The 19,218-nt window shown below is 34.9% G+C and overlaps 1 protein-coding gene across 8 annotated transcripts in view; it reads right to left on the bottom strand.

Moving 5' to 3' along the window:
- Window positions 1–19,218, bottom strand: part of Atpalpha (sodium/potassium-transporting ATPase subunit alpha) — a 157,403-nt gene that overhangs the window by 32,007 nt on the left and 106,178 nt on the right. For 6 of the 8 annotated variants that reach the window (XM_023161026.2, XM_023161025.2, XM_074179826.1 and 3 more), the window contains exons 2-5: window positions 14,137–14,217; window positions 6,696–6,824; window positions 6,389–6,635; window positions 4,216–5,931 (exon numbers count right to left, since the gene is read on the bottom strand). In XM_023161026.2, coding sequence (XP_023016794.1) covers window positions 4,216–5,931; window positions 6,389–6,635; window positions 6,696–6,824; window positions 14,137–14,217 — 2,173 coding nt within the window. The remainder of the gene's footprint in view (window positions 1–4,215; window positions 5,932–6,388; window positions 6,636–6,695; window positions 6,825–14,136; window positions 14,218–19,218) is intronic. The other 2 variants (XM_023161030.2, XM_023161031.2) reach the window with 1 other exon arrangement.

Here is a 19,218-nt window from a genome sequence, read left to right as displayed (position 1 = left end):
CTGAAAGACTAAAATACTGAAATGAGTTTAAGAATGGTGAAGGGTGATCCTAGAGCAAATCTCTTAGATGTAAAATAAGTTCAGAAACAATCAATTTCGGGTGGCACTTTCCGATACTACAAGAATATGGCCGACTGTGTTTAATTAGACGGAATCGTTCGGTTTTCCAATGTGGTTCGCTGTTTCAAATGCATTTTGGATCTTTTTCATTGGTAAATTGAATGAGTCGTTTAGAACGCGGCTTCCTAAAATTTTCTCCTAAATCTTCCCACCTTGAGGGCGTCAACCTTGGACAACTTAAGAGTTGGAATGGTAAATCAAGGTGATCTCCACCACGGATATTTCTGACTCGACAGTCTTCCCCGTAAAGTATTTTTCTTCTGCTAGTCGATTCTACGGTTCTGACTCTCTCACTCTTTCTTTACTTGTAAAGTGAGTGAGAAAGACTTTTTAAGCAAGTTCTCCTCTTTTCAGATCTCCTGTTTTGTTCGGGCAACGTATGTCCCATCCTTTCTATTCTCCCGAAATATTTTTGAGAATGTTCCTGATATTGTGAAGACTGAGTGCTCAACCAATAATTCTTTTATTAATAATTCCCTCTTCCTATATGGATACCTAGTACTTTATTCCTTGTTTCAGTTGGTGAATAGTGTAAACAGTGACTTTCCAGTGGTTATCTGTTTTCTATTTATTGTTGGTCCTCTTCACTTTCAATTGTAGAAAGCACAATTCCTATTCAAACTTAGTATCCATTCATTCAGGTATTCCAAAGACTATCCAGTTTTAAATCTACAATATTCCAAGCTAAAAATACATCACGCATGTGTCTGAAGCTGATACTAAAAACCACAGGATGCCTTTTTGCAATAGCTAAGCAGCTAAATGAAATACGAATTATTGCCATTCTTTTGAGAGAAAAAGAAGTGAAGAACTCTCTAGTATTACTATTACGATTTCACCATCAATGATTTACTAGGAAAATGTGTCCGCATAAGGATAAATCTTCGAAAAGTACAAAAGATCTAAATACAACCTCAGTATCTGTATTAGATCACAAAACATAATCCATACCATCCTGTAAGGGTCAAGCCACCTCTGGCGTAAAATTCTATTAAAAAACTTTTCCTCCACCAGAACAAACTGCTTTTTTTTTAAGGAACATCCAAAGATGTGAAACACTTGGATCCACCAATTTGACGATGATACATTCTTACTTATTTAACAATATTCAATCATGTGCGCATAATGGCATATTTCATTGATCTGTTAATTGAAGTATACAGAACCGTATCAATCATCACCTGAAAACAATTAATAAAAACGCCAAGAAAGTAACTTAAAGTGCACATTTTTCAATATTTATAATTATTTTTGATAATATGTAATATACAGTGTCACACATAAAGTCCGCATCAAATGGGATTTTTTTTGTTCATCTCTTCAAGCAACTTTTGATATCTCCATTAGGTTGTGCTTTAAAAATGATGCCAAATGACATGCATATGACCGATCAAGTGATTTTTCTTCCCTGTCAAATTTGACATTTTTTCCAAAAAATGTTCAGAAAAGCAGTTATTGTTCGAAATTTCGAATATCGGTAAAGAGAAAAGATGATTGTTTTTTTATTTTTTACCCATATACCAATTTTAAGCTCTCTAGTACAAATTGATTTTTTTTTACAGTTTTTCGAAAATTTGACATTTGCCGATTTCTCAATTTTAGCCAAACCTCAACAAAGTTAGTGCTTTATGCCTAACTTATCTTTCCAACGCATTTTTATTACCAATTGCAATTCTAAATGCAACTTATTTCACAAAAATTTAAAACACCAGAAAAAATTATGCCAAAAATGATGCAAAGTTGATACAGTTTTTAAAAACAGATAAATATTTCACTTTATTTCTACTTTTTACGAAATAGCTTGATACATAAGCATAATTAAAAAACAATATCAATGAAAAGTCAATAATTTATTCTTTACTGCACTTTTCAAACAGTTAAACTTTGATTTACTAATTACGAAAATTACAACACAATTAAACCAAGGGAAGGAATTATACGAAAATAATTTCACATTTACTAAATATCTTTTATGAGGTATGAATGAACAAAATTACTTCAGAAATCAATTTAGATTTTGTTGCCTAGAAAACTAAACCGTAAAAAATTCTAACAAACATCTGTTAAAATAAAGTTATAATTTAAATTAAGAACACTAAATCAAATCGAAACATATGCCTAAACCATGTAAATACCAATAGAAATACAAAATAAAAAGTCACATTTCGGTGTGCTTTCCACCACGTTCAATGCAATCAATTGTCCTTTCTAAAACATCTTTAACTGCATTCTTTATACTACGGGGTTTCGTGCTTCGTAATTTTTCGTAATTAGTAAATCAAAGTTTAACTGTTTGATAAGTGCAGTAAACAATAAATTATTGACTTTTCTTTAATATTGTTTTTTAATTATGCTTATGTATCAAGCTGTTTCGCAAAAAGTAGAAATAAAGTGAAATATTTATCTGTTTTTAAAAACTGTATCAACTTTGCATCATTTTTGGCATAATTTTTTCTGGTGTTTTAAATTTTTGCAAAATAAATGCGTTGGAAAGATAAGTTAGGCATAAAGCACTAGCTTTGTTGAGGTTTGGCTAAATTTGAGAAATCGGCAAATGTCAAATTTTCGAAAAACTGTAAAAAAATAAATTTGTACTAGAGCTAAAAATTGGTATATGGGTAAAAAAATGAAAAAACAATCATCTTTTCTCTTTACCGATTTTCGAAATTTCGAACAATAACTGCTTTTCTGAACATTTTTTGGAAAAAATGTCAAATTTGACAGGGAAGAAAAATCACTTGATCGGTCATATACATGTCATTTGGCATCAATGCACAACCTAATGGGGATGTCAAAAGTTGCTTGAAGAGATGAACAAAAAAAATCCCATTTGATGCGGACTTTATGTGTGACACTGTATATAAATTACGTGTCACGTTGTTTGTCCGCGATGGACTCCTAAACTACTAAACCGATTTCAATCAAATTTTCACACCGTGTGCAGTTTGATCCAACTTGAAAGATAGGATAGCTTACATCTTAATTTATAGTCACAATATTATTTTATTGCAAAGTATTTGTCTTTTATTTGACATTCACAATTATCTGTTAACTCCAAACAATTTCAACAGATGACAATATCTGTGGACTGGATTGAGTAAGTAGTCAATAGATGGCGCTGCTATGTTAAACCTACAAATGCGTCATACAAGCTACAATTAAATAGCTTAAGCACCACGTGTGGTTGGAGCTAAAGTATAAGTTAAATTGATTTTCTAGTAAACGAAATACCGTGAAATTCAATTGTTTTTACTTTTTAAATTGTTGGTGTTAGCATAGCCGGCCACGTGTTACTTAGACTGAAGTGTAAATTAATATTATAATGAAGATAATACAGTAAAATTATTCCTGCTTTTTAATTAATCCATGTTTTTCTCATGGGCAACTATATGTTGCATGTTGACGTGTAGGGAAACCGTCGAATCTATTTGTGTTAGCTAAAGGCAGGTTCACCAAAAATATTGTGCACCGATTAGTGTGAATTGAATAAAAAGTATTTATAATTCAAAATAATAAATATTATTGTTAAAGATTCAAGACTATCTGCCCTACCTACCTCATTCATGAGTTTAAGTATCACATGTTATTTACTAACAACTTTGTAATATGCTCATTTGTTACAAAATTGAATAAAAATAATAATAAATTTCAAAATTGATTCTTTTGTATTGATTTTTGCGTAATATCAACTGTTCAAAAATTTTAATCAATCGTATTCATAGTCCTTTCCCTGATGACTGATGTTCTCCTACCGTTCCTCTCGAATAGTTTACTATAATGTAATATAACAAAAACCTTAGTCACAGCAACGCGAGGCCGGGTCTGCTAGTCTAATATATTTCTCAGTACTTTACTTCCTTCTTAAATTTTCAATTTGGTTTATCAATTTCCTCAATTCCGCATTTCTGTTGTGTGATATATATTCTTTGTTTCGAATCTATAGACCATTCAACAGAAATATTATCATCTACATTCGGAGCAAAGATATTACGAAAGTTCTAACTCCAAAACAGTTGCTAAAGTCTAACTGAAGTACTACGTAAATCAGTCTCTTTAGCTCCGAAGAAATCAAAGTGGTCCAAAATTTGAACTCACCTGTAACAGCGACAATGGCACCCATTCTTTGACAGCCCTCCACGATGATGAGTTTCTGTTGTGGCGAGGTCCTGGCGAATACAATCTCCGTGTGATATCTCAAAATCTCGTCGATCTGGTCGTAAGACAAATCTCTTAGATCGGATCCGTGAACAACGGCCGCTTTGGCTTCTCGCGGATTAACCTCCGACACCGGGATGTTCAAACGTTGAGCAATATCTTCAATGGTCTCGTTCCCTTCGGAAATGATACCGACCGACTTCGCGATGGCCTTGGCCGTGATCGGGTGATCCCCGGTGACCATGATGACCTTGATACCGGCACTTCTGCATTTCGCGACGGCGTCTGGAACAGCAGCACGAGGAGGGTCAATCATGGACATAAGACCTACAAAGCGTAGACCGTCTAGAGGGAAGTTGGGGTCGTCACTGTTGAACTTATAGCCGATAGGGTATTTGTCGGTAGGCAGCATCATATCGCAAAATCCGAGAACACGTTCTCCGAGACCTCCGAGTTCCAAGTAGGCGTTATTGAACGCTTCCTTCATCTCCTCGTCCAGCACCTTCTCTTTGCCGCAGAGGAAGATAGTGTTGCATCTCTCCAAGATCCGTTCAGGGGCTCCCTTCATCACCAAAATGTGACGTGGATCGTTGGGGTCTTCGTTTTCGTGAATCGACACTTGATACTTGTTGGTGGAGTTGAAGGGAACTTCGCAAATCTTCTTGTTCTTCCGTCTTATCGACATCACGTCGCCCAAGGCCAGCTCCATACACTTCAGAAGGGCAGCTTCCGAGGCATCTCCGTTAACTTCGCGTTTTAGGATCGCTACGCCATCTTGACCTGGTTTGAACTCTGCCCTATTACACAATGTAGCGATACGCGACAAAGCTTTGAATCCGGGACTGGTCCTGTCGTACTGCACTCCGGATTGATCTTCAGTCGTGTCGGCCTCGATGATTTGGTTATCGAACCACATATGAGCTACGGTCATTCTGTTTTGAGTCAGTGTTCCAGTCTTGTCTGAGCAAATCGTGCTGGTCGATCCAAGAGTTTCGACGGCTTCCAAATTCTTCACCAAACAGTTCTTCGAAGCCATTCGCTTGGCCGTCAGGGTCAGGCATACCGTTACGGTGGCCAGCAGACCTTCCGGTACATTGGCGACGATGATTCCGATGAGGAAAATAACAGCGTCCAACCAGTGGTAACCAAGAATGAAAGCGATGATGAAAAATGTTACTCCTAAAAATACAGCTACGCCGGTAATGAGATGGATGAAGTGATGGATTTCTTTGGCGATGGGGGTCTCGCCAGTGTCCAGACCGGAAGCGAGACCGGCGATACGGCCCATCACAGTATTGTCTCCACAACTGATAACAACACCTTTGGCAGTGCCTTCAACTGCATTAGTCGAGAAAAAAGCTAAATTTTTGGTTTCTAATGGATTCTCGTGAGTAAATTCGGGACTTCGGCTTTGGGGTTCGGACTCGCCGGTCAGCGACGAGTTATCAACTTTGAAACCTCTAGATTCGATTATTCTAATATCAGCTGGAATTCTATCGCCAAATTTGACTTCGACGACGTCGCCTAATACCAGATCTTCAGCTCGCAGAGTCAGTTTTTCGCCCTCTCTGAGTACGGTAGCGAATTGAGGAACCATATTTTTGAAAGATTCCATAATTTTCGAACTCTTGCTTTCTTGATAATATGAAAATATACCTGAAAACAATATTTAGTTGGTTGAAGATATGGGAAAACAAAATTTCAGTAAACATTGAATGATAAACTCATCGCATCACCTACTGAAATAGTAAATATCAAATACTTGTTCGATGCACTCTGAAAACTCAAAGCGAATCTTGGATGAATGCAACATAACAGAATTCGTATTTTTTTCATTCGTAGAAGATAGTTGTTTCTTCACTCATTATTTGTTTTCTTAGGTTTTTTTTTTGGATGATCACGAAACAATATATGGGATTATAGAAGACGGCTTGTACTTTGAATTTCATTTGTGAGAGCAAAAAACTACCAAAAAAATTATCAAGTCTCCATTAAAACGTTAAGTTGTGTCGAGCATCCAAACCTACTTCTTCGATAATTATTCGATAATTAATATTTATGAAATAGTTAACGCTTCCAGAGGGTGCAACTCAAACTTTTCTACGTAATTTACCTGTGACGATAACGACGGCAGTTAGAACGATGCCGAGATACAAATTATCATCATTAGGTTCTTCTACCGTACTAGCTACTATTCCGTAGGCTATGAAACAAAGGATTGCGCCGATCCACAGTAAAAGAGCGAAACCACCGAATAAGTTTTTACAAAATTTCACCCATTCGGGCGTTGTTTTGGGTGGCGTAAGGGCATTGGGTCCGTCCCTGTCCAAATTTTCTTTCGCTTTCGCGTGACTAAGGCCCTGCAAATAAAAACGAGGAATTAATTGTCGAAACATTACGTCTCGCCGCAAGATAATTACATTTTCTGGGTGTGTCTGGAACCTTTGATACAATTCTTCCGGTGAGATCTTGTGATAATCGATGTCCAATTCTTGTTTCAGATCATCTAAATCTTCAGCCTTTCTAACTTTCTTCACTTTCCTTCGAGACTGGAAAAGAATAAATGAGTTAGGATACTGCATTAACATTGAATTCATCAAATATACGTATATATTCATCATTAAAATCGGTCTCATCTAAAATAGTGGACGCATATACGTGGTCGACAGGCAGAAAATTCACCTCAAGGAGGTGATTCAATCCTATTCATAAATGGAATAATATTTCATTATAACAGTGGAATTAGTGATGGTTTCTACTGCTTAATCCTCGGAGACAGGTCCCATGTTGATGATTCTTCTAAAAAAATGTTTGTGTTTATTTACTGTTGAGCATTGAGTAAAGGATAGTTGTTCATGTATTTGTTACTTTATTATCGTGCTAGTTACTTTGTAATAACTGAAGGAAATCAGTTTAAACCTACATAATATATAAATTTATACATAACAAAAAACTACTTACAGTTATTGATCAGCTCATTTAACCTTCAGGTTCATTATTCATCAATTACTTGATTTGTTTTGAGATAAATGAATGGAATTAGTTCAAACCACATAAATTCATACATTTATTATGAGTAATTATTTGCTCTTGGGGTTCTTTAACTTTTTCTGGCATATTGTGAAATAAAAAGGACTAGCCCTTCTATTGAAACGAAACTTCTGTTTTGATCAAGAACCAACAATCCCAATAAATATTTCTGCCTAACATTCCAAACCGAAGGGTGAGAGACCCTTTTTTAATTAAAACTCAGGTAAATCAAATAACTTGATATCTAGATTTGGAATCTCTGGCGTGAATTACACTATTGAAGAAAACACTTTCGACTATTTAAAATATTATCAACTATATATTGTTAAATGGAATAGAAACCAATATCATAAAGCTAATGAAACTAATACTTTTTTCAAATCATTGCATTGAAACTGAATTGGGAATTTGATGCCAACTTTCTCAACAATGCAAAATCTGGCATTGGTTATTTTTGATCAAAGCCACAAGTTTTAAACTAGGATCATTTCAATGTATGCCACTGAATATTTACTCGTTTATTTTTCAACAATGAATAATTTAAATAGTGAAATTTTAAACATATTTTGGGGTTCCTAACTTTAAAAGGTGTCAATTTGTTCCTGTTAATAAGCTTCCGTCATCATCCATTCGTATACTTGTCCTTAGTAGATTAGAAACTTGACATTTTGATAGAATACGTGTTACTGTTACAATAAAAGGGTAGGTCGAACAGAATAATTCCTGAGGAGAATGGTGTCATGACTGCTACCTAGGACTTTCCGAAGTTTTCAGTTTCTAATTTTATTACTCAATTTGTCTCATTCTGTCTAGTTCTTTTACTGCCTCAGGTGAAAAAACTATGTAACCCGCCATTTTGTAGCTGCGGCCATCTTGCATTAGCATATTTTTCAAAGTGTACTACTATTCTACTAGTCAAGCCCTGTTATTTGATACCCATATTGAGGTAGTTATACAAAAATTATGTAATCCGCCATTTTGTAGCTGCGGCCATCTTGAATTTGCATCTTTTTCGAAGTGTACTACTATTCTACTAGTCAAGCCCTGTCATTTGATACCCATATGGAGGTAGTTGTGAAAAAATATGTAACCCGCCATTTTGAAGCTGATGCCATCTTGGATTTACAATGATACCCAATTTATTGAATTGTATTGTCATCAAAACTAAATATGTACCAAATATCAGATCAATCTGTCAGAATTACTAAATTTGACCCAAATAAACAATGAAACAAACAGGGCAAGCTAAATAAAACCATTCAATAAAAGTAATACTAGAAACAATCTAAAATTTAATTTAATCGGAATAGAGCGCTCTATAAATATTAGATACTACGCCACTGTTTCATATCGGATAGAGTAATTGCCCCATAAAGAATTCTATTCTGATACTATATTACCCATGCAAGGAAATAATATCGATCTCATTCAGTCTCAATATTTAATCTAAAAATAGATGGAGTGACCTACTAGCCTACTAGGATTTATGGATAACATGCAATTCGTGCCGCTAAGTGGATCAAACTCTTGGAAATATAAAGGCTTCATTCCCGCCTGAACTAAATTGCATTCCATATACCTTTCTGCAAAATAAACTGTTCACTTTTTCGAAACGATAATTAATTTGAAACAATGCAAGTCCGTTCCTAATAGAATTCAAAAGAGGACACTTATTGACAATTGGATAACCACCATATTTTTTACGTAACAAAATACAAATTATACTTTTCTTCATTTTTTTCATTTTTATGAAGCGGTTATTATGTTAATATTATTATCATCAAGGTGATACTTGGTATACAAAATCAAAGGTACTTAACAAAATGAAATATAAATTTTAATTGCTGCCATCCAAATTTGATGAAAATCTATATTTCAGAAGATGATTTGAAAAATTCTTTTCAATATAATTTTATATAATTTGAAAAGGTATTAAAAAAATTAAACATGTGTTACGTGGTTAATGAAATAATGTGTATCGAACTTAGTTATGTTATAGTTAGTTTTTGAATTGTTGTTTTTTTCGCTGCTATAAACATTGTATGTTTCTTGGGAAAATAAATCATTATTATTATTATTATAAATGTGAAAAAAAAAAGAGCTGCATTCATTTCTATATAAATACACATAGAAAAGGTTATACTTTCACTTTTCCAGTGATAATAATTGAGCTAAACTTCAACATATTCGGTGATGAAGTGAAAACGAAATTAACACATAGCTTCTTTTTCAGAGAATGAAATCTTCGATATCATTTTTGTTTTGTTTTATTTAAATAAAAGTTTTTCATCCAATCCTTTGGTTTTAAATATGTTCAACAATTATCAAAAAGGATGATATGGCCATGGAATTGAAATTAAATGGAAGGTTTTTTCAATATAAGTATTTCTTTTGAAGGTGAAGAATGTACAGACTGTTTGTTGGCTTATTTTTTATTAATAGTTGAATAAGTGATCAATATTGTACTAAAAAAAACTGATAGTCACAAAATAATTTGATCTTGTAATTCCTTAAGAGAGTTATGGGACGGAATAAAAACTTATTTCTAGGACTTCATCTTGCATGAGTTCGTAAAACAGCTTTAATGAGAAAAATTATAACAATCTGCAGATACATAAGGACCTACCTACTAAGATCAGGCTGTGGACGGAAGTCCCTATCAATATGTTATTCCTCCTCAGCGCTTCTCCTAAGTCTCTATTGTAGCAAAGCTGAGGCTTTTGCAATAAGCAGCGGACTTACTCAGATTATAAATGAGCCAATCAGTATTCCTGACCGTGATGGAGAATATGCTTGGTCATCTGGATCTATACCTAACAACCAATCCAGAAATTTACAGTCACCGTAAGGCCTTCATTACCGATGAATTTTGGGGAACAATCTGAGCCGCGCAAAGTATTATATCATACATGGATGCATATATTTCTTTTTCAATGAAAGGACCTTCTAATGGCAAACCTTCGTTCAACAAAAATTGCGAGCAAGCTGTCGCCTCTGAAAAAAATCTCGCCTACCGGCAGTGGCGCAAAATTCTCAGTGCCGAAAACCGAACTAGGTTTGTTGATGTTCGCAATACCTGCAAACTTAGGATAAATGAAATTGTTTGCCAATCCCAACGGGTCTAGATCATTCTGGTCGGTAGCTGAAGCTGTTAATCAGAACAATTTCCACCACTAATACAACCGGATGGTTCAATTGCAACAACAGCCATAGAAAAAGCAAATCTACTAGCTGAACAATTTGCGTCCCACCCCACAGTCGATTTTCTGGGAAAGACATCCAAAAAGGTCAAGAAAAATCTTCCAAATACATCTTTGCTTTGCTTTGCTTTCAGTGATGTCAAAAATTATGAAGAAAGTCCTCAAATATTTGGAAGGCTTCAACAACTTGAGCGATCATCAATATGGCTTCGGAAACAAAGATCAACAGGCGACCTTCTATCGTATATCACCCATATTTGGAATAACGCAATCCAGAAATATAAACAATCAAGAGCTGTTCCGCTTGATAATTCTAAGACCTTTGACCGTGTGTGGCATGAGGGTTTGCTGGCCAAACTTCGATGCTATGGCTTGTCGTATCATTTCTGTATATGGCTCTTCAGCTCCCTGAAAAAACGTTCATTGCAAGTAGCCGTTGATGGATATCTCTTGAATACTTTCACCATCAACGCTTGATGTTCCCCAGGGATCCATATTGTCTCCAACCCTCTTTTTATTGTATATCAACGACTTATAAGAAAAAACCAAGAATCCAATATATTGCTTTGCTGACGATAGCTCACTTGTCTCGTCATTCCATTTGGATTTCAGGACATCGACGGCGGATGCACATCTTCACCGGCAGCAGGAGGTTGAATATTTTAATGAGGATATAGAATTGGGGTGAAAGTAACCAGGTTCAATTCAATGCCATAAAAACCCAGGCATCGGTTTCTTCCAAGAAGATAAATGTCTCCGAACCAGATATAATAATGACAGATCAGACAATGCCGCTTCCTGCTTCGATGAGTTTGTTGGGGGTTAAAATGGACACCAATATGACTTGGCACAATTATGTCGCTGGAATTGCAAAGGCTGCTTCTCAAAAGCTTGAAACACTGTTCCGAACCAGAAAACTATATACACCTCAGCAACTTTTGATGCTTTATAAAGCTCAGATCAGACCTTCATTGGAGTATTGTCCTCATGTATGGAGCTCTGCCCCCAAACATACTCTGAAGTTGCTGGATTCCATCCAGAAAAGAGCCATTCGCCTGATTGAAGACGCGAACATCACGTGCAACCTTGATAGCCTGGAACATCGAAGAAAGTTTAGAGATGTGTCTCTCTTCTATAGATACTTTCACAGGAGGTGTTCAAATGACTTGGCACATTGGATTCCACCAAAAGCGATGCATATCAGAAATACGCGACGGACTGTGGCTGCTCATCGTTTTGGGGTTCAACTCAGACACCTCGAACTTCACTGTTTGAGAACTCTTTCATCTGAAGAACTGCGTTTATGTGGAATAAACTTCCTGAGAACGTTTTTCCAAATGAATTTAATATCCAGCGATTCAAATACAATGTGAATCGCTACTTTCGCACAGGCACCGCTCTGAGAGCGCCTTGAGGATTTTCCTGTAAGGCTTGTGTTTTGTCATTAAAAAAGAAGAAAACTCATCTTTATTAATGGTTCAAAATGAGGTTTTCTGAAATAAAATTCCGATACTAAGCTTTACAAATCTTTGATTTAAGACATTTTGGGTTATTATTTTTTTCTACTAACTGGACCATTATTATTTCAGTGTTTCATAGAAATCGTTCAAGTATTGTGGAACCACGTCCCATTTCGTCACTTTCTTTTGACATTTCTACTTTTCGAAATTGAATAATAACGAAAATGTTCGGAAAAATATGGCAAATATGTACAAATTAGTACAGGAAAAAAATTAATAAACAAATGAGATTGAAGCAAAAAAATTGCAGTTTAACGCAATACCGTTCCACAGAAGTGCTATTTGAATGAAAGGTAACAATAGTATTCTTACAGGTCTCCGCTCCATCGTCTCTAATTTTCAGTCACACTGAGTTGAGTCTTCCTGTACTCCGTATGAAATCATACGAAAATAAATACAAGAAAAAAAACACTAACTTTAAGCCTTGCTGAGAGTACTAGACACGCTTAAGTCATATGTGAGCAACTATTTACTGTTCGTGTTTTTGTATACTATTTGATTCATTCGATATACAGGGGTATTCAAAACGTTTCTGTACATCGGGATCTCGTAAACGATAAAAGATAGAGTGTCGGTTAAAGTGTGGCAAAGTTACGTATTTTAGAGACCTATTCAATGATGTGGAAAAATCGAATATAGCTCTTTTGGTTCTGGAGATATACAGGAAAAAACAAAAAATCTCAAATTATTGTTTTGCCTATATCTTCTTTATTCGCAAACATATTGTAAATCTATCCACATTTTGCTATTGGCACTTGATGTGAGCTATCAGAATATGTTCATGAATCTTTTATATAGGGTGTCATCTGACTTGGGCCACCCCCATCTTTGAATTTTTAAATACCGACCTGTACTTTGTTGTAGATTTTGGATAATAGGCGTTCACTTTATACATATACCCTATGTACCGTAGAGTTTTTTAAAGAGTTTTTATTTTTCATTTTTAGGTACCTATTCATATTTTTTCATATTTCCATTGCTCTGAGCGTTTTCTACAATGAACTTCGAATAAGAAAACCTCTTAGAAACATATCTACAACAAAAATATATTATATGTGTTTTTATGAGCAGAAAAAAAATTATGGCAATAATAACATCCGAAACGAACACTATAATTGTAATGAAAATTGAAATGAAGTAATTTATATACACAAAAAAATTAATGGCGCAATAAATGTTCGAATTGGAATCCTTCCATTTCGAGAAAAATAATGGGCCAATAAAATGGCCTGCAAGATCACCAGATCTTACTATTTTGGACTATTTTCTATGGGGGACATTGAAAAATAGGATTTACGCTGGCAGAGAGATAGAAAATAAGGAAGACTCCAGGTTGAGGATTTTGAATGATTTCGCAACAAAGCCGCAAATAAGTGTATTAAGGGCAATAAATAATATGAAAAACCGAGTTCAAAAATGTTTCGTAATGGATGGACTCCAATTTGAAACGTGACAATTTCTGTCGGTCGTTCAAATCGTGGGGCACATATTTTTCGAGCTCTTTAACCTTTCCAATACGTTTTAAACCATCATAAACCGCATGGGTGCTGACGCCCAGTTCTTCCGTCATCCCACGCACCTTTTGTGATGGATCTGTCTCCACCAGGGTTCTCAAATTCTCGTCCTGAATTACTGTAGATCAACCACTTCGGGGCTCATCTTCAAAGCTAAAATATCCGGAAAGAAATTTCGCAAAATGTATGGTTAATACGTCGGTAGCGCTTTGGTTCAAACATGACAATAAAAAAGGCAAAATTTTTTAAACAACCTCATATTTTTCAGACTTTGTATGAAATGGGATCTATAGTATTCCATTAATAAAAACTTTTAAACCTTATGTGGATGATACCAAAATGTTATTTCAGTTCTATTGGTCAGAATAAAATACAAAGGTGGAATTCAAAATATCGACTGTTAACTAGATGTAGATGCGATAACAATACAGAGATGAAAATATGTTTAAATGATGGATCTTAACCACCTTCTTTTTGTTCTTCAGATACGTCTATAGAGTTTGGAAAACTCGCTTGTGACGATTTTAATGAGCATTTGAAAATGGGAAAACTCCTGATTTAATGGAAAAAATAAAATAAATAAAAATAAATAAATACCTTTGCTCTGCCATCAGCTGTTTTGTTGTCATCATAATTGCTTGGAATTGTAGCTACACGATACGAATCTGAGCGGCCATGCTGCAAATAGAAGCAACTAACATTTACTAATATGTTGTGAATGGTATGTTTTGAATTTCTGATGCCGGACCATCTCTTCCATGACAATTGAAGAGAAAACCATGTGAAAGTATGACGAACATTAAAAAATCAAATAGGAACTGTCATAACATCATCTCATTTCTCTCATAGCAAAATTAAAGTGGATAATTTGAAATACATTAAATGTATTTCATTAAATGCAAATAGTACAAATTTTGTACTATTGTCAATCGAGAGACCAAAGTCCCAAACTATTGTAGTTTTGCTATAATATCACACAGCGGCGTTGCGATCTACCATAAATTTCATCAGTGGTACTTGGCCAGATCATGTATGCAACTGTCATACTCAGTTTGTCCTAAGAAGAATCATCCTGTGTGAGGACGCCCCTTATAAACACGCCATCTATGGGATTAACATGAAACCCCTACACGAAATACAGTACAACTAACGGACTGAGTCATGTCCGGTGGAAGAAATCGTACATACATATTTATTGTATTGAGGGAGGGGCTTCCCACCGGCCATGACTCAGTCCAGCAGCTGTAAAAGCTGCAGGAAGACAGAAGGCGATTTTGCTGGTTGAGTCTTTTGTCGATGGTCTCTTTGTAGGAAGAATTGTTGTTACCACTTCTCATTGTGGACACTTAACAACATTTTTCTCAATGCATTTGCATAATGAAGGTAATTGTTGCTCTTTTACATTGTTCCTTTGTTACTTTACATTAAATAGAAAGAGATGAAGTTGTGAAAGAAATCTCACTACTTTCCACATGATATCCCCATTTTCAATAGGATTTTGCTCAAGCGGCAAAAACAGAAATCAAAAGCGGAATTTCAAGCAGTTTTCCGTGAAATTTTTCAAAAAATATTTCGTGAAAATTTTTTATTTCATTTGGAAAACCACTCGAAATTATGAAGGGTGAATGAAACTAATTTCAGAATCATACGTTAAACATAAATCGAAAATACGTATTTTGGTTTATTAAAATGAAATTTAAAAAAACATTTCGTGTACAGGGTGTTGAGGGTAATATTGATGAATCTGATATTACTGAATGAAATTGCATTTGTGAAGCTTTCACAAATTCAAAAAACGTAAAACGATGATAATGAAATGAATTGTTGTATAACAAATTTGATCAAAATACTTACTGAAATTACAATAATTCAGTTCATCAATATACACCCTCGTTCAATATCAAACGTTCCTCAAGTATCAAGGACCATGCAATAATTAAAACTAGATGAATTCTATGATAATGGTAAAAATGAATCATTCATGGAATGGTGGATACACATTCAACGTGCATTGACATTTCAAGCTGGAAGCAGTGTCAGAAATAATATTAAATGTTAACACTTCGAAAATTAACCTTATCTTCGTAAATCAAATGATGTTGAACACCTGATGTTACCTAACAAATAATTCCTAGAAGAAACTGTAAAATCATTAAGAATGTCATACAAACTCTTTTTTTTATAAATTGGTGCTGGTGATTCACTACAAATGTACTTCACAGTATTCCAATAAATCAGGATCGATTTTCTAGAGCGTTTCCACTCAATCGTCATCAGATTATGGTAGAATCTAATTATGTGCATCACTCATATGTTTTAATTGCTTGTCATCCAGAATATAATAGTAAAAAGTTCAATTCGATACCATTCACCATTATCAAGTAATCGACTTCAAAACTGGGCGTCTGTGGAAAGTTAGTGTGACGTCACGAGATATGTGCGAATGTCGATACAGGGTTTGTGCTATTATAAAGCGAAGCATTCAATGTTTGAGATTTGAGTGAAGAATTTTTTCAGTTCAGGAACGTTTTATTAAGACAGACACAAGTATTTATAACAAGTGGGCTCATTCATGGAATACTTCAATGTGAATAAGGTCTTAGTTTTTTATCAAACTCAATAATTGAAAGGATTTCTGATCATTCAAATGTATTTATTTTTTGAAGCAATGACAAAAGTAAAGCGATTTATTTGAATATATTGGTAGGTTTAGGTAATGAAAAAAGTTTTGTCCTCTATATTCACTAATATGTTTAAGTGGGTTCATTTTATCAATACTTTTAAACAAATGTGACATATTTATATTACAATGATCCTCACAACAAAAATAAATTCATTTAACGAACTCCTTTCCTCATACAGTGCATTTCTGTAATGACCCCCGCCTTTTATTTTTTCAAACGGGTCAACTCAAAAAAATGAAATTTGGGATAATGAAATTAATGCATGAATACTTTATTCTGAAGTGGAATTGACAGATGAAACTTTCACGATGGCGACTGGTCGCCATCTGGGAAAGAAAATTAAATGGGAAACGGGTCTTGTGACACATATTTTTGAAGCTCCTGACAAATGCTGCACAACTCTAGAATATAAATTCAATATCTTCAACTACTACAAAATGGCGGAACTTTAAATAATTACCTGAGTACATTGACATTTAACTACATAATATGAGGTAATAAGCTTGAGGTCAGTTCAGAAGATGCTCGAAATGGTTGCCTTGAACTTCTTGACGTAGGAACACCCTATCCAAAATTTCACGCCGAACGTTTTCGAACACAGTAATGTCAATATATCTATTAATATTTATTATTCTCTGCCGTATATCCAATATTGAAGTAGGTTCAGTTTCGTACACCTTTTGCTTCAAATAGCCCATAAAAAAGTCCAAATGTATCAAATCTGGCGAGTGCGCTGGCCATTCTGTAGGACCACGACGGCCAATCCAACGACCGTGAAAGGTAGTATCCAAATAGTTTCTTACTTGTCTGGAGGAATGTGGTGGTGGTCCATCTTGTTGAAATACAATATCCATATCGAATTCATTAGGATTCGCTTCAACGATTTCAGTGATGAGAAGGTCAACAGTTGTTTCCAGCATATTCGAATAAAGTTCCCTTGGTAAATTTTGATCAATATCAATATTAAATTCTGGATATTGGGTATGTGTTTCCCGAAAAACGTGAGGGTTGGTGTCACTCCAATAACGGCAATTTTGTCTGTGACCATTGCCGTTCGAAAAAAAATGTACATTCGATACTAAAACAAATATTGTGGAGATTAGTAGGATGCCTTGCAATGGTTTCTGTCATGATTTCGCAGAATTATGTTCTTCGATCAGGGTCATCTCCAGTTAATTGGTGTACCATTTTAATTTTGTATGGATGATACTTATTCGCGGCGGAATAAGTAGACTGTTCAGTATTTACTACTATCTCACTGATTATTTGCATTTGCTGTTCTTCCGGAATGGAAGGATGACCTGAGGGCTTTTTCTTATGTACACTACCGGTAGTTGTGAATTTGGATACAAGTTCCCTCAAATATTTTCTACAGATAGGACGATTCGGAAAACGTTCTTTGAAAATATTTTCGGTCTCGTGAAAGTTACGCGTCGCTCCGTAAATAAAAATCGCTTCAATTTTTTCTTCAATGGACGTGAATTGACTATTTTAGAAATTGTTGACGTGGTATCTTTCTACTTGTAAAACCGAAAACTAAATGAGAATATTCTAATTGAATAATGATGTTCATTGTCGTACTGACATTTTTTGTCGTTTTTATGAACAAAAAATAACTAATAAACTGAGTTTGTCTTCAGAAAATTATCAAATGTTCCGCCATTTTGTAGTAGTTGAAGATATTAACATTATATTCTAGGGTTGTGAAGTATTTTTTCAGGAGCTTCAAAAATATGTGTCACAAGACCCCCCTTTCCATTTAATTTTTTCCCCAGATGGCGCCCAGTCGCCATCTTGAGAGTTTCATCTGTCGATTTCACTTCAAAATAAAGTATTCATGCATTAATTTCATTATCCGAAATTTCAATTTTTTGAGTTGACCCGTTCAAAAAATAAAAGGGAGGGGACATTAAAGAAATGCACTGTATAGTTATTTGCAATGCTTCGTTAACTATTTCATTTTTGATTAGATTTACAATTTATTTCATCCATTTCGGGTTGAATAAGTAGAACACTTCAATTAAATATTTTTTGGGTCTTTCTTATCCTTCATTCTTCCACAACATAGATGAATACAAACAACCTAAAAAATAATTGAACACTCACAGGGCCTACATAGAAGCGATTCCTAGCCAGCTCCGCCTTTCATATATCTGGTGACACCCCATTTCGCTTCAAATTACGTGCCGATTTCATTTTTGGAATAGAAAAAGTTGAAAATGACCGTATTAATATAATAATCGAAAATATTTGGCAAATTTTATATATTCAGAGAAATTAGGAATAGTTGTGGTGATCAAGCAATCCATTTCGTTGCGGCCCTTTCCTTTTCATGAAGCCACACTCAAGTCAAAACCACGGATTTTAAACGTTGTGGGGTTTTAATATTAAACATGGCTTTGTGGTGAGGGTCAAAATGTTGCCAATGAAACTTTATTGCACATCTTTGGAAATTATTATTATTTTGAAAATCGTCCCCTGTTTCGACACCATTATTTCGGCCTCTATGTACGCTTGGATGAACAGCACAATATTAATACCATTAATCATAACGCATGACAAGGACAAATAGTAATGAATGAAAATGATAGTGGAATATTTGTAATAGAATAAATGTTTCCTTTGAACGAGGTTGCTTCCTCTTCTTTAGAACTGAATTATCCTAGCAAGAACTCGTTGCTCACACAATTGCCATTTTGTCGTCGCATCAGAAGTATCAGATTTTTTCAAACAGACTTCAATTGAGTTGATCTGACGTAACACCACGTAATTTGTAATGTTGATTTTATCAAAAGGTGTCACACAATTTTAGGTACTAAGCTCTAATCTGATTAGACCTCATGCAAGTTATATACCTGATTCAGAAATAAAAAGCGACTCAATTGAATATGATATGAAAGAAATTTTCTTAAAACACCTCCATGGTGTTTTGCTTCCCCCCCCCGTATCAAAAAAGGACGCGAAAAAATGTTATTCAGTCCACTATACTCAAGTA

This window comes from Leptinotarsa decemlineata, unplaced genomic scaffold (genome assembly GCF_025532065.1).
Source record: "Leptinotarsa decemlineata unplaced genomic scaffold, Ldec_3_MD MMD2_tig00026282_RagTag_RagTag, whole genome shotgun sequence".
Classification (NCBI taxonomy): Eukaryota; Metazoa; Arthropoda; class Insecta; order Coleoptera; family Chrysomelidae; genus Leptinotarsa; species Leptinotarsa decemlineata.
This window is presented reverse-complemented; position numbering and strand designations above follow the sequence as displayed.